We start from the raw sequence: 15,728 nt of genomic DNA, 5'->3' as shown, positions 1-15,728 counted from the left end.
GTTGGACCTGCTTATTATATTGCCCTTGGGAAGTATTCCCAGAGCAAGAGTCTCTCCCTTCAGCTGTGAGGTGTATGAAATGTGTCCTGCAGCTCTGAGCCATATGGAGGCTTTGCTGAACAGCTAATAGGGTCAAGAAGATTGGAAAAAACCACACGTAATCTACATAATAAGCAGGCAGCATTTTTTTTTTTGCAAAACATGGTATCAACCTCATAAACCTCATAGCATAAATACAAAAAATGGTAACAGAGAAGCATGAAAGAAGATGACATCTTCTCTATAGAAGAGCTTGTTCTGACAAATACTGAGAAAAAGATGCCTTAAACTTCCATTTCAACATGGTTTGGAATCACAAATAAAGATAGGAAAGCATGCAGACAGTAAAGGAAACATGAGCTTGGTCTGAAGAGCTGCAAATCCCTCTAAAATAGCTGATGATACTATAGGACACACAAAAAAGCTACCCTTCCCATTAAGAAAAAGCCAAGACCAAACAGGAGCATAACAAATGATGTAACAGCACACTATATTATTCATATAAAATTTGATAGAAAGAACTCTTCAGCTTAGGAGTCAAAGATTGGGCCTCAACTCCTTACTCAACTTCAATTCCAGGTCTACAACACTGAACAAAACCCTACAATCCCAAAAAGTTTCTAGATGTGAAAACACGCAGAGGTCCCATTAAAAAGGCTTTTTGTTTCTGCTCACGCTTTAGAAGCCACATCCCATCTTACCATGCCTACCCTGGCATCCCAACTAGCTGCAGCAACACACAGCAGCCCGAGGCCAAGAGTACGTGCAAGGCTGAGCAGCTGTCCTCAAGGTAATGCGTCTACCGAGTGGATCTTCTCAGTAGGAGGCAATGTATATGAGAAGCTTGACTGTCACATCTCAGTCCGAGATCCCTGAAGTGACAAATTTACCTATTTTAACCCACGAACCAAATTCAACATGAATGCTTTCAAGGCAGAGTACAGGACCTCCCTGGTACGTGTTCTCAGCACACTACCACACTTTGCAGGATCTCCTTTAAAGAAGCACCAGTGTGTACTTAAGCATATCCTAACCTCAAACACCCACAGAAAAATACAAGAATTTTATTCATTAAAAAGAAGTCAGCACATAGAGTCACTACTTTGATATTTACTGACAGGAAGTGAAAAATGGCTCAGTCTCAACTTTCTGCAATTCTGAAAGGACATCCAAAACTTTCAGAGACAAGAGAATTTCAAACAGCTATCAGGCTGGAGGACAAATGTCACACTAAAAAGCTTTATAAAACTACTACTTTATAAGCTGCAAAAACTAGGATTTGTATGAATTTATCAAACCTTAATTTGGGGGTAGGGGCTTGGTGATCCAAGAGAAGATAAAGGCAGCAAAACAAGACATCAGGCCATCCTAATAAACCATTTCTCAACAACAAGCCCGGACTAGATAATGTCAAATTTCATTCTAATGAGATCCAGCGTTTTCCTCCTCTAAGTGTTAGTACAAAAAAAGGACACTACTTCTCCAACTCACCCACACAAGAAATTAAAGAATAGAAAATACACAACTACCTCAATTCTAGCCAGATATATATCCAGACAACGCAATGAATTAAGCAGAGGCTTCTTAAGAAAATTAATCATGCAATTATAAGCTATTATACTACAGCTCCACAAAGGCAAAACTAAGTTTATAAAGACATTTCTTAAGCTCTTCACTACAAAATACTGGATATTAAGCAGTTTTTATGCCCTGGTGCATGTTGGGGCTGTGAAGCTGGGACTTCATCTTTAAAGGGAACAATGCCAGCTTTTGCAATAGTCATCATCCCAAACACAGACAAGTTGAGTTTAAATTTTTAGCTGCACAGTCAATTACCATTTGAATCACAGAGCCCACTACTTCAGCTACGTTGCCTAAAAATCGTTATCAAGATAACCTAGATTTATGCAGCATGATACATGGCCTAACTGCACAATTATTTACTTCCATTCTACAAAACTTTCTTTTTTTCAGGGCCTCATAGGCAAGATGGTAAATGAGGCAGATGACAACAGGAGCAAAGATGATGCTAACTTGAATTAGAAACTGGAACAAGGGTTTGTTTACATCTGAAATATCAGTCTGGGACTAAGACACATTCAAAAACCAACAGCAATCTCTGAACCCAAAGTAGAGTCAACCACCCACAAAGCATTCGTGTTTCAGAAGAGATCCTGCTCTACAAGGCCACTTATGAATGTTCCCATATTTTCAAATAAATTCCCTTCTTACAGTCCGGAAATCACCATGCCAATAACTCACACAAATGCACAAACGCGCACAGCTTTAATCCCAAAAACCTTCACGGAAGTGCCAAATCAAAGGAGCCTACAACTACCCTAGTGTTTTAAGATGAGGCATCAGAAATACCCAGCAATCACTACTCACAACTCCAGGCTATATCCCATTCACCCCCCTCTAAAAGCTATGCAATAATTAATCTTCAATATCTACCCTACACTAGGCACAGTAAATGAATACAAATCACATGTAGCTCCAAGTTCCAGATTACTTGCTGGGTACTCGCACTAGAAAGGAGGTGGGCTTTAAAAGGGAGTTAGCTATGACTAATGACAGCAACTTTGGTCTGTAACATAATTAAGGGATTTGACAGCTCAACTGCCTATTCCCTCCTTTTTCTCCCAGTTTGTCTGAACACAACTGTTGTCCCTTAAATCATTATACAAGAACCATTTTCTTGTTTAAACACGTTGTAAGGGAAGACTCTAGGCTAAGGTACCAGGGGTATAATTTGTCAGCTTATGCAGTATTAATGTGGCAACAACATTAATCCATTAAAAATATAATTTCATTTAAGAAACTATTCAGAGATTCACAACTGGCAAAAGCAACTTGGTAGACAAACACTTTATAACTACAAAGTTGAAATTTTATTTATTAGATTCTGAAGTTTAATTTTGGCATGGCTTTACCTTCTCTAACACAGGGGGTTTCAACATAATGTGTTAATAAAACACAATCTTTCCGTCACATTATTACTGAACAAATTATATCAATTGCTTCCACAACGAAGAGGATTTAGGTGTCCAAATCATTCTCCAAGAAAGAAAACAGAAAATAGTCACCTCTCTTCTGAGAGAAACTTAGAAAATTCTGTACTCCTCTACACAGCGTTTTAGTACATCATTTAGCAAATATTAGCTTTCTCTCCAGCAGCCACTGTACTTCAAAACATTTTGGTAATAAAAAGAGTTCTTAAATGAGATGCTTTAAGTGTGGCACTGGATAGCACAGGAAAACCTCAGTTTTGTCCCAAAGAAATCTGCTAATCACCAGTCTAGCAGCCATCAAGAGCCAACTAATCTTTCCGCATGTATTATACTGCGGCAATAATAGCAGTTTCAAGCGTTGCATAAGCTCCACACTCAAGGCCATATCCTTTCCCTAAATATGCCATAACCGTGTCATGAAGTCAGTGGAAGTCACATGTAATTATCTTGAGGACAGAAAGGCCTTCCTGACTAGCACAAGTTCCTAGAAAGATGCACTTTCAGAATTCATCAACCTTCTTCAAGACACAAGTTGGACCCAGTGTTGATGCATGGCCAACCAATTACACCGAGAGGTAAACGAAGAGCTGAACAGGTGGGATTTTCAGAAGTCCTCAATACTGACCTAACCAACCTCACCAAAGTCACTGCCCAGCCTCAACAAAGATAATTTCTCAAGGGCCTCAAGTGCCAACACCTCATCAGTCTTATTATAAGAGATAATGAAGATGAACTTGGATTTTTCCTTAAAAAATAAACGCTCAAAACCAGACCTACTAAAGCTTGCACTTCATTCAGCATTACCCTCTTAATGTTTAGTGGCAAAGCTTTGGATGTTCTGAAAATTACACACACTTAACCAAGCTTACAAAGAGATTTCAATGAAGATTAGCTTCAGTTTTGCTTTTTCCAAAAGGTCACCACGTAAGAAAATTTTATAAAGTGTCCACATTAGCTGTACTCCTTTCTTTCCCCACTTTGAAAGGAACACATAGCCATCACTTCAACAGCAGAGCGACATGAAACCAAGAATCAGTTTGCAGCTTTTGTCGATTTAAAAGTGTGCACAGGCAGTTATTTTTTAACTTCATGTTTAGCTTGTGCAAACAGTCTCCAGCAACACTGCACATTGATTAAAAATTTCTGATGATGCAAGATCAAGTAGTTCATTAGGAAGCCTGCACTATATTTAAGCAAGCACAAAGAGATGAGCTGTAATTTGTCAAGCATCTTTTAAGTCTCTTTCCAAGCAACTGCAGTCAAAAAGCAGGGCCAAAAGAGCTGGGGTTACACTGAATGGATGCCGCGAGGGTTGCACAACGGAGCACTTGCTTGAATGGTGGGGATTTTGTGCGTAGGCTTCAGCTGTCAAACAACGCTATCCACAAATATGCACGTACTATGGCAGTATGTCAAAGGGGTTTTTTTTAGGTTGTGTGGAAAAGTAAGTGATCCAGCATGTCTCTAACCCCAGAAGAGAAAATGCATGAACACACTTGCATCTATCACCACCTTGCTTTCTCCATCTGGACAATTCAAAAACCTTTATCCTTGCTAAGTGCAGAAAGACCAATTTTCCCAGGATCAAATACATCCTACAGCAAGCAGGTAACTGAATCAAGCTCTGTGAAGTCCCCAGCCAGCACCATTTTACTGCTGTCTATTCAGACTTCTTAGATGAATTCAGAGCAAAACTGGCCCTAATCTTCTTGTCCAAAGCCCAAGATCGTCCCAGGCTCCAGAAGCAAAACGAAGTCTGTCAGGCTCTTAACACTGCTAACATAGTTTACTCTGGAACAAAGAAATACTTTTCCACCAACAAAATGCATTGCCAGTCAGTTTCTCCTAGTTTCTTCTAAACACTTACTGCACTTGCATGCAAGAAAAACTTGTTACAAAACATCTAACAAACTTCAATTTTAAAATGAAACCAAATATTTTAAACAAATGGCATTTCCAACTCGGGCTGTATTTTTAAGTGCGGTATGTACCTCATGCCACTAATTCATTTTTTTCCTGGAAGCTGAGCCATTTTGAGTGAAGTCACATAATTTAAAATTTCATTAAAAATGCAAAGAGTTTTAGGACTGCAAATAGCATAAAGCAGTATGATATTCTAAGAAGCTTCCACTCACAATTTTAGCATTCTCTGCCTTTCATTGCATGAGACAAACTACATGTGAAACGGGTAAATAAACTGCACCCAACATCTAATCTTTACTGAATATTGCTGCAGTTTATATGACTATGTAGGTCACAAACTACACATGCTTCAAGTAAGCATCAGGGTAGGCATGCTCTACCCTATGCCCAGGCTAGATGGCCATTTTCATGCATAACAGAAGGCCTGGAAATACGAGACAAAGTTTAACCAAAGCTATAATGGGCACAAGAAGCAGTTACAAGATTTTTTTCCACTTTAGTCTCAAATAGTTAAGCCACTTGCTAAACTCAGTTACGCGTGGATCTCTTAAGACACAGGCAATCAATGCAATGTAGAAGACTTGAGTGCAAGCATTCTCTCTTCACTGTTCCCTGCAGTAAAATGGTCAACAACCAAGCCGCACCATTTCAGAAACACCAAAGACTACAGTGCCTCAGAAAATATACTGGTCATTGCATCATAAAGAAATGCAGCCATCTTAGAAGACAGCCATTAATCCAAACTTTCCTTCTCACCCATTTGCACCAAAAGGTATCCAGTATCACAGAAATGAAATAGAAACCCAAATAAATCAGGAATAAATACAATATCTGAAATAAAGTATCAAAAAGCTGATTTAACGTCTCCACCTTCAAAACTTTTTCCTCTTCTAATTTCAATTTTTTTTTCCAAGAGGTGCATAAAAAGACTGCTCAGAGAGAAAAGAACATTTGATTAGATAAGTAATGACAGTATGTTTTTTAAAGACACTTGTTTCATAATTAACACATAGGACTTTTCTGTGTATGTAAATCTACTGATTTTGAGAAGTCACTATTTCCCTTTCCTAAAACCCTACCTTATCCACACAGGCAGAATTCTTAACCAACTCATCAGGAACTGGGAGTCCCAAGCATGATGTACCGTACCACACATACATCAGTGCCAGTTTTAAAAAGATTTGACACAGCCCAACAGAAAAAAAAAAAAAAAAAAAAAGAGGTCCTCAAAGGGGACTTTGACACCCCAGCACCTAACCCAGCCTGCCTTTTGGCACTCAAGTGTTCCCTGCAGTGCCTTGGGAAAATCAGCCACAACCAAAATATAAAGACTGCAAGTCTTTGTCCACCTGGGACACTGAGACACAAACCCTCCCTCAAAGATGGGTAGAAGAAAAGACAGACCACAGAATATAGGCTGGAAATCAGGCACCTCACCTGGATTCACTGTAGGTTCATTTTATTCCCACTGAGCTATCCAACTCACATCAGTCTTCCTCTTCTAGCTTGACAGAAGCAGCTACCCTGAAATAACCAGTAATCTGTAACTGAGGACACTCCTACAGATATGGGTGCGCAGGGAAGCAAAGCTAACCAACAGCAGAAATGCAGATGGTAGCTTGTTTCGTTCTCGAAATTTTAAGCTCCAGCACATGGTGAGAAGTACCTTTGAGAACTCAAACCCTGGTCCCGCTACCATGCACCACATGCCTTCCCGAACAGCTTGCTTAAGTTTCGAGTTTTCTCTTTCTTCATCTCACATCGCACGGCAGGAGAACTAACTCCCAGCTCAGTCCTCTGTCTTCGCGTGTAAGAAATAAATAGGTCATTTTCCAGCTACCAGGTATGATGAGCAACAATTCCATGAAAGCCCTGCAAAAAGAACAACTCCAAGAAGCCTGCACAAAGTGATAAAAAATTAAACTTGCACTTCTACAGCAATGTCAACCTTCAAGCAAAGCTATTATACTGTACAGGCAGCAGTCTTCATTCATTAATTACCTGTTCGAAATGTGCAGCTATGAAAAAAAAAATGAGTATAAGCTTCTTCCAAAGATATTTTTGCAATCATGAAAAAAACCACCTTTTCCATAAATTTCATTACAGAACTGCAGCTAGCTACTCCTTTTAGAAAAACTAGCCTAAGCCCAGTGTTCAGTGGCCTACTTCTAATGCAAAATTCTAAGAGAAAAATTAATGAGACAAAAAAGTAAAAAAATAAGCAATAAACTCCAATTGGCATATCATTAGCAACCTTGAGCAGGAAAATCCAGGTTCAACATTCACCAATTTTCCTGCCTGGAGCAGGTGACTAGCTAAAAAAGATCTGTTTGGGTCAAAAAAAAATCTCTCCCTACCACTGGCACATCTGGGCAAAGATATCCAAAATACCAACCTCTCCAACTGCAAAGCCAAAACCTCATTGTTTTGCCACCACTTAACACTTTTCACTACCCCAAAGTTCCCAGCAAACCCATCACTCAGAGAATAAAAAAATCTAACTCAGATTTCTGTCATTAAGTCAGCAGTAAGCGCTGCGCTGGCCTATGTCAGCATTACAGCTGCCCTAGTTGTAGGCCAACAAAATGACCAAGTACAATCGTTTAAAAATGCAAGTCTAAAATTATATTTTATCAGTGCCACGAGCAGAATGCAGGAATTATGTACTAGAGCTGCTGGTTTTCAACTAAAAGCTCAGCAGCCACCTGCTAAAGTCAAGAACCTTTCAGGCCATTTGAAAGCCACCAAAATTTTAGGCCAAGGCTCAGTGCAACAGGGCAAGATCTGCGTAATTACAGCTGTAACCAGTTTTGATCCTGCCCAAGAACTGCATTTATTTGTAGCACTTGCTATGACACAAGCATAATTGCTCTAAAACCCAATAAATTTCACTCTGGTCTTGTTGCGGAACAGAAAGCGCTCTCTCTATAGGGGTAAGTCTAGCTCTGAATACTACTGTCAATATCCATTTTTCCTAGGGCAGTTCCAACTTTTAAGTGAGGTTCTCGCTCCAACACAGTAATGATCTTTCACCACCACCAAGAAAGACCATGCCCACAGCACAGCCCCTATATACCATTAACTCTGCAAGGCTTTCGAAGCTAAACATCTGCCTGCTGCTGCTACAGCACATCTGTTCGAAAGGCCACCAAAACTATACGCTAGCAACGCTTCTCTATGGTTTGAGTCCTTATTCGTAATTGCATACTAATTCCATATTCCAGAATTACAATCCTCCTTGCCGAGATCCAACGTGCTCCCGCCTGTAACACATCCTCGTGTTTACTGTATCCAAGATTACGCCTAAGCGCAGTTCCCGCATCGCATTCGGAAAAAAGAGGTGGCTTTTAATCGGGAAGAAGCGATTGCCACCTCTTGTCACCAAGACCCTTGCTGCATCGTACGGCAGCCGAGCACAAGCTCTGCCTTACTGACTGTATGACAATCAAGGCAGCGGACACAGGCTTCGCCTCTCCTGCCGCGCAGACTGAAGCAACCCGGGTAAAGCGATGGGCCTGCTGTGATTATATTTGCTATTCAAGACGAGTTACTAAATCAGAAGAAAAAAAAAAAAAAAAGTGCTGTGGACGTGAGTCACGGCAGGACAGGCGTATTTGCTATGTGAGCCGAAAAATCAACACAGCCAGAGATAAGCGGCTGACCCACGTTGCTCCGGAGCAGGCAGGGGCTTCCCGGGCCGGGTTGGGGGTTGGGGGACACGGACGGACGGACACAGCACCTCGGCGACCCGGGGGCGGCAGCAGGCAGGCCCGCTGCAATCGCCGAGGAGCGCTAACGTTAATCCTCGCCATCGCGGAGCTCCCGTTAATCCGCCCGGCTGCCGGGCCCCGGCTCGGCGGCCGCCCGGACAAAAGGAGGCCGAGGCGGCGGCGGCGGCGGCGGCGGCGGGGGAGGGCGCGGCGGCCCGGGCGAGTCCCGGCGGCAGCCGCCGGCCTCCCGGCGGAGCGGCACCGGGAAGCGCGTTAGGTAACCGCCGCGCAGGTCTGATGCAATAGCTGTACGTGCGGCGCCCGGTGCCGGGCCACGTCCCCGGCGGGAGGATACAGGTCAGGTCCAGGTCGAAGCCATCCTCTTGGTATCGCCTTTTGTTCCTGCTGACGATCTCTTTGATGATGGCGGTCATGTCTGGCAGCCGGGGGCCGCTCCGGGACAGCGCGCAGGGGCCGGGAGGCGGCGGAGGCGGCGGCGGGGCGCGGGGCCGGGAGGCGGCGGCGGCGGCGGGCCGGCGGCCGGCGGGCGGCCCCGGGCGCGGGGCCTGCTGCGCCGGCGGCTCAGCCCCAGGCGGGCCCACCTCCCCCCGCGGCGACGGCGGCGGCTCCCGGCGGCGGCGGCGGCTGCCCCCTCCTCCTCCTCCTCCTGCCGCCGCTGCGCCGAGCGGGGCGGGAGCAGCGGCGGCGGCGGCCGAGCAGAGAGGGTCCGGAGCCGGGCCGAGTCCCTGAGGGTGCCGCCGCCGCCGCCGTCTTTGAGGCGAGCGAGGCGGAGGCGGAGAGAACAGCTCTCCGGCGCTCCGGGCCCCAGCAATGGTGACAGCGGCGCGGGGCACCCCCCCGGCCCGGCCCCGCTCCGCCCCGCTCCGCTCCGCTCCCCGCCCGGGGCGGCGGCGGCGGTAGCGGCGGCGGGCCCGGAGCCGCGCGGCGGGGCCGCGGCGCCGGGCGGGCGGGCGGGCGGGTGCGCGCTCCGCGGCGGCGGGGCGGCGGCGGCAGCGGCGGCGGCTCCTCAGGGCGTGCGGGCCGGCGGCGCGGCCTGGCTCATCCCCCCCCGGCCTGCTCCGCGCCCAGCAGCGCCGCGCCAGCGCTAGACTCCCATCATGGCTGCAGCTTCCGAGAGGGGAGGCAGCGCTGCCCCGCCCCCTCCGCCGCCTCCGCCGCCCCGAGAAAGTAGTCCCCCCGCCAACCGCCGAGCCGCCGGCCCCTCCCGCCCACCCGCCGCCTCTCTCACCCCCGCCCGCCACCCCGCCCTCCTCTCGCTGCGCCGCAACCCTCCCCTCGCTCCCGCCGCCCCGCGGGGGGGGCGGGGGGGGGGGAAGAGGCGGCGGGCGGAGGGATACGGACGGCGCGGAGAGACGCCGCCGCGCCGAGCGGTGGTGCTGCGACGGATCACGTGGGCGGCCCGCTGCGCTCGCGGCGGCCCCTCCCCCCGCGGGCGGAAGTGGCCGGGCCGGGCCGGGCCGGGCGGTGAGGAGCGGAGCGGAGCCGGGCCCCTCCGCCACCACCACCGAGCCGGCCCGCCCGCCCGTCCGCATCGCCCGAGCCCCGAGGGGAACGGGAACGGGGCCCGTTCCTGCCCTTTGCGCTCCCGCGGCCTGCCGGCTCTCGGGGCCCGCGGCGGGCGAGAGGACGGGGCTTTCTTCAACCCCCCCCCCCGTTCCCCAGCCAGGCCGCCCTGTAGCGCGGGTGGGTGCCACAGCGGCCGCCCCCCGGTGAGGTTCCCGGGCCTGGCAGGGGGCCCTGCGCTTATGTAACCGGTGGGGGGGGGGGGGGGTGCGTAAAGGACACGGTGCGGCCCCGAGCCCCGCGGGGAAGGGGCGGGGGGTGTCAGCCCATCTCCAGGGGCCTCATCCTGCTCCCCCCCCCTCCGCTCCGGCGCCACCGTTGTGCGGTTTAGCGTAAAGCTGAGTGAGCCGGGCTGGCTGGGAGCCGCTGCCCTCCCTTCGCCCGCCGCGGTACGTGAGCACCTACTGCCCCCTGCAGCCGCCCGGGGCCCGGGGGGGGGGGGGGGCGCTACCTGCTGCCCTCGGTGCCTGCCGGGGCCACCGGCAACCGAGCGCGGGGGTAGGGACGTGGAAGTGGGCCCCTGGGTCACGCCGGGCTGCCTCACCGGTCGTGGCCGTCCCGTTTTCGTGGAGTTTTCTGTCCCGCTCCTTCCCCCATTGATCACGATTATCGAAAGCGCTGTCTCTAGATCTCCAAATCGGCCTTTAAATTCCTTTAAAGCTTCAGCAAATAACTCCCATTGTACAACGTTCTTCATGCTTTATGCTGAAAACTCCTGTAAGTCTTTGGGAATTGCCGGTGTTAATGATTTGCAGGAAAATGGCCATCAGGTAGCCCATCGCAGCCTGAGCTGCTGAATATGAACTCTGGCTGCAGTCTCAGTTACCGGTTTCCATCTTTCTCATAGTTTGGTAGGGCATGTTTGGGGGTGGGGGTGGGAGGGTTGTGTGGTTTTTTTTCCTTTTGAGTGCAGATAGGTGAAATACTAGCCTATTGAGGTAACACAAAACAAAATTTTAAGGCAGCTTGGAATGTATGACTTCTTAAAGCATCAGGAATGGAATCTGCTGGAGATCAGCATCTGCCCCAGCTGCTAAAGGATCAGGAGAGAGCTTGCCGGATAATACATTCGAAGAAACGGGGTTACCAGACAAAATAAATTGGTAAATCTGCCTTCCTCAAAAATACTACCTTCATGTCGTTCTCTTGTTGGGCAGTATGTAATGTGAGGGATAGGCCACGGAGGTCAAAAATAACATACCTTCAAAGGAAGCCTATTTAAAGGGAGCGAGAAGGCTGTTGTTTGTTTTACAAAGGGGTGATGGACATCTCAAAAAATCCGCAAGGGACAGAAGCAAAAGGACGATGAAACCACTTCCTATACAAGTAGAAAAGAGACACCATGGAAAGGACCAGCCTGATGGGAAGAGGAGAACCCATGCGCCCCTTTTTCCCTTCTCTCCATGAAAAGCAGATGACATAAACCAGGCAGGTGTCTCCCTAAAGAACAGATCCTGGGTTTAATTCCTAAGTCCACCTCAAATGTTTTTGAGGCTGGCAGGGAAAGACACCTTGCCAAAGAGACTTTGTATCTTGCTAGACCCATCAGACCACTGTAAAGATGGCCCTTGCAGAAACACCAGCAGGAAATCTCTCCATGGTTTGCTTAGTAATTGCATTACCCAGGGAATGGCTGTCAGATACGTTTGAGCAGGGCAACCTGGAGAAAAGTAGCACTTGCTTATGTATTGGTTGGCTGCTATGGGAAATTGGTTAAGTCTGGCAAGTAGGAAAAAATAGGTAAAACGTAGTACTCTGTGTGTATGAGAAGATTTATTAAATATCTATTTTTGTGTATATAAATTAGGCAATACTTCACAAAACTTTCCTTTTCCTTTCTGAGGAACAGCAAAAAGGAATGCAAAAGTGCTCAATAAAATCAGTGTCTTGCTCGATCTTTAAACAGCCTTTAAGAGAGATGCTGAAGTCCGGCTGCAGATGGCTGGAGCAGGAAGAGGAATGGGAGGGTGAAATGCTACGCTTTGCCTTTAAGGGCTCAAAATAAACTAGAACATAAGGTGGAGGGATTTCCTGGGTTGCTGCAGCCTTCAGCCTTTGCAAATGCTATATTACATAATTCCTTTTATAAATGTATCAAGTTTCATCTTAAGATCTTTTGCCACCATTATTCCCACCGGGAAGCTGTTCCCAGAACCTTCTTCTGATTTTCCTGCTAAATATATTTGTGACTGGTTTGCATCCATTTATTCTTGTGCCAGCGTTGGCCTTAAATAGCCTCTACTCCATAGCCTTTATCCTTTTTACCCTTTGTGGGCTTACAGGCAGAAATGTCCTTCTTAGCCAACGTCTGACTACGCTAAGCCAGCTGAGCTCCCCTAACTTTCCACTCTTCCCTTGTCTCAGCAGTGACTTTCTGCTCCAGTTTCATTATTATTTATTTCTCTTTGATATAGGTGACTAGAATGGCATGCAGTGGTCCTAAGGGTATCTTGCCAGCAGCAAGGACAATGGTATTAATCCCTTCCAAACTCTGCTAGGAACTTTGCTCCCAAGACCTCTCAGGGCCTTGTTTTCGTGATCACATTGGCAGCTCGTAGTTGTTTTGGGACCAACTTGTGTGTGTGCAGTGAGATCGTACTGTTACTTTCCCAAACTTCAAATGTGTGAAATGAAGCCATGAAACCTACTTTTAGGTCCTGAACCGGGAGGTTTTCCATACATGGATGGGCAGATGGGTTATCCAATACAGATACGGCTAGCAAATCAAGACCATCTTTGAAAACATTTCTGAAAGTCCTCAAGTCCCAAGACTGGCCCTTTCTTTCTAATATCCGACTACGTATATGACACTAGGAAGTTGATACAGCTTAATTGAAAATCCTTTTGCTAGATTCCCAATTCCACGTCAGACCAAGGCTAAAAAGCAGTCTGAGCAATAGATATCTATCTGTGACCATTGTGCCAGCAAGGCCTGAGACAGATTTTCATCACACCATGCAGCGATGATCTTTGTAACAACAACCACTGCTGAAATCTCACAATCCAACCTGCGGGACTATGCCAGCAATGGGTAGGATAGGGAAAGAGAACATAATTATGCCACCGTTAATATTCATGCTGTGCCTCCATCTTCAACTCTGCACACAGTTGAGGGCCCACTTAAAAAAGTTAGCTAGAAGTCTATAAAATCTTAAGGTATGGAAGAGGTTAGACAGGGACCGTTCACTTTGCCATTTCTTCAATATAAAATGTAGGGGTTCCAGATGAAACTAGCTGGCGACAGGTTCAAAACAATAAAGAGGGGTAGGTAGTGTTGTGGCATGAAGTTAAATTGTGGGACTTGGCTACAAAGTGCCACAGGTGCCCAAAGTTTTTAAGGAGAGAGTAGACGAATTCATTAAAAAAATGGCTGTAAAATACAACACATTCTCTGACTCAGGAAGTCTTTGATCTGTGAGTTGGTGAAGCTCGGAAGAGTCTTCTGGGAAAAAAACACTACATGCTTTTGCCCAGTTATGAAGCTGTTCCTAGGCATCCCCTTTCCTCCAGCTTGTTCTTTACTTTCCCATCTCTCATTTTGTTCTTTCCATACACTTTGCCTTGCTTTCTATTTATCTCATTTCATCCCTATTCCCTTTCTTTGTGTTCTGTTGTTCCCTGTGTCTTGCAAACCCCCTTCCTACCTCCAACCACCATAGACCCTTCTGATTTTAATATACCACTTCTTTCCCGTCTTGCTCCTGTTCATGTCACTGGCAAAGCTTGGGTCAGCCTGCACTGAATGGAGAATGAAGTTCACCAAAAGTAACATGTTTCATAGCAAAGTACTCAGCAGTCAAAAGCAAAACAGTACATATGCCCTGCAGCTTTCATCTTACCTTCTCTGAAGAGTTTTCCAACTACACTAGGTCCTTTCAGTGACCTGCTAGTCCTGTATTTGAGAGCTACAGTCTCCTAGAGTCCAACCGAGTCATCCATACATTTGATTTGAAATTTTTCAATTGGGGGGGGGGGAATTTGCAATCTCATTTTTCAATATCAATCAAAAAAAAAAAAAAAAATCCCCCAAATGTTCTCTTTTTCCACAGCTGCAAAACCAAAATTGATAAACGAGTATGCTAAATGAGTTTTAACTCCTGTTACCACTTTCTAGATCTGTCCTTAAGTAGGCAGTATACTCCTTGATCCAAAGTAGCCAAGGCACGCCAAGCACTTGCGGACAGCAGCTGCCACAAAGACCTTTTTTTTTTCCAAGTATAAACCCATGATTTCTGGTACCTTCCTCTTTCACGTGGATACTTTTACTAGAAGATATGCATGGAAAACTAAGGCCCGATTCACATGAACACTGGAAAGGAACAGTCAGTCAGCAGTAGCCTGGTTGTGTCTCCTGGCTCCTGCGGCTCCTGATCAACCTGGTGCACGGACAGCACAAGCGACGGCAAAGCAACACCTCGCCATGGCCAGGTCTGTGCAAACGGGGAAAGCTCCAGCCGTACCAGTGGGATGGAGACTTCGTGGAGACCTCTGTAGGATCAGCTTCTAGAAGGAGTTAAGTCCTACGTCAAGCCTTTGGCAACATAAAGGTTTTGAGACTCTGTATTTAGGAAAGCAGGATGAATTTGGTGTTTCTTACCACTTCTAAGAAATGTTTGTTCAAGAAATTAAAATCTTTTCATATTTTGAGAAATTAGGACCCAATCCAAGGTACGCATTCTGCACAACATAAACCAGAAGCTTCAACCTGACCCTGGTCTTCTGAAAATTTGACCCAGGCTTCTGAAAAATTGCATTGCTCAAAATTTTTTTAAGTGTTTTTCAGCAGAGGGTTTCTTTCAAAGGTTACCACCACAGCTGTCAAATAGCAGTGACAAAATGTACGTTTCGAGCTTTTATTACTTGTGTGTGTGCATTTGCATTTCTCCTTAATTGCAGCAAACCAGATGTCACTTTTTTAAGAGTGGGAGAAAAAACAGAAGGGTCCTAAATATTTTCCTACAGTAATGGTAACTGGAACACAATAGTGTTTTCCTAGTGTGTGAAACGCAGACAGTGAAAGGATTGATTATCCTTTTTCTGTTCAAAAGGAGTGATTGCAAGAATGAGTATAAGCCTCAAATTAATAGCAAAAGTTGTCAGTATCACCGATTAGTTTATTTTTAAAACATCAAAGGGAAACTTCATGTATTCTACATAGATGGGGGAAAAAAATTCTCTAGAAGATTAGAATTTATTTATTTATTGTCAAAGACTGGAGGGGGAGCAGAAAAGGAAGGCCTTCTGTAGATCAATAGGTGCATTTAGACATTGATACATTTATTTTCTGATTAAATACACCTTTTATTTGGAAGAGCTGTGACACACAGAAAAGGGAAATACTGATTTGTCTATACTGATGAAGAAGCAAAAGTTATTTCAAAACTTCTGGGTTTTTTTTAATGTTTTGGATCGGGGCGAGGGGGTGGTGTATATTAATCCAACAAATGGAACCAAACCAAAA

The 15,728-nt window shown here is 46.2% G+C and overlaps 1 protein-coding gene across 1 annotated transcript in view; it reads right to left on the bottom strand.

Moving 5' to 3' along the window:
* PTEN (phosphatase and tensin homolog) overlaps positions 1–9,846 on the bottom strand; it is a 50,181-nt gene extending 40,335 nt beyond the window's left edge. Inside the window, exon 1 of the mRNA XM_069795935.1 lies at positions 9,039–9,846. Coding sequence (XP_069652036.1) covers positions 9,039–9,117 — 79 coding nt within the window. The 5' untranslated portion in view covers positions 9,118–9,846. The remainder of the gene's footprint in view (positions 1–9,038) is intronic.
* Positions 9,847–15,728: the final 5,882 nt, after the last annotated feature.

The sequence above is a fragment of the Haliaeetus albicilla genome, chromosome 11 (genome assembly GCF_947461875.1).
Source record: "Haliaeetus albicilla chromosome 11, bHalAlb1.1, whole genome shotgun sequence".
Lineage (NCBI taxonomy): Eukaryota > Metazoa > Chordata > Aves > Accipitriformes > Accipitridae > Haliaeetus > Haliaeetus albicilla.
The sequence above is the reverse complement of the archived record's forward strand: the minus strand, read 5'-3'. Positions and strand labels throughout refer to the sequence as shown.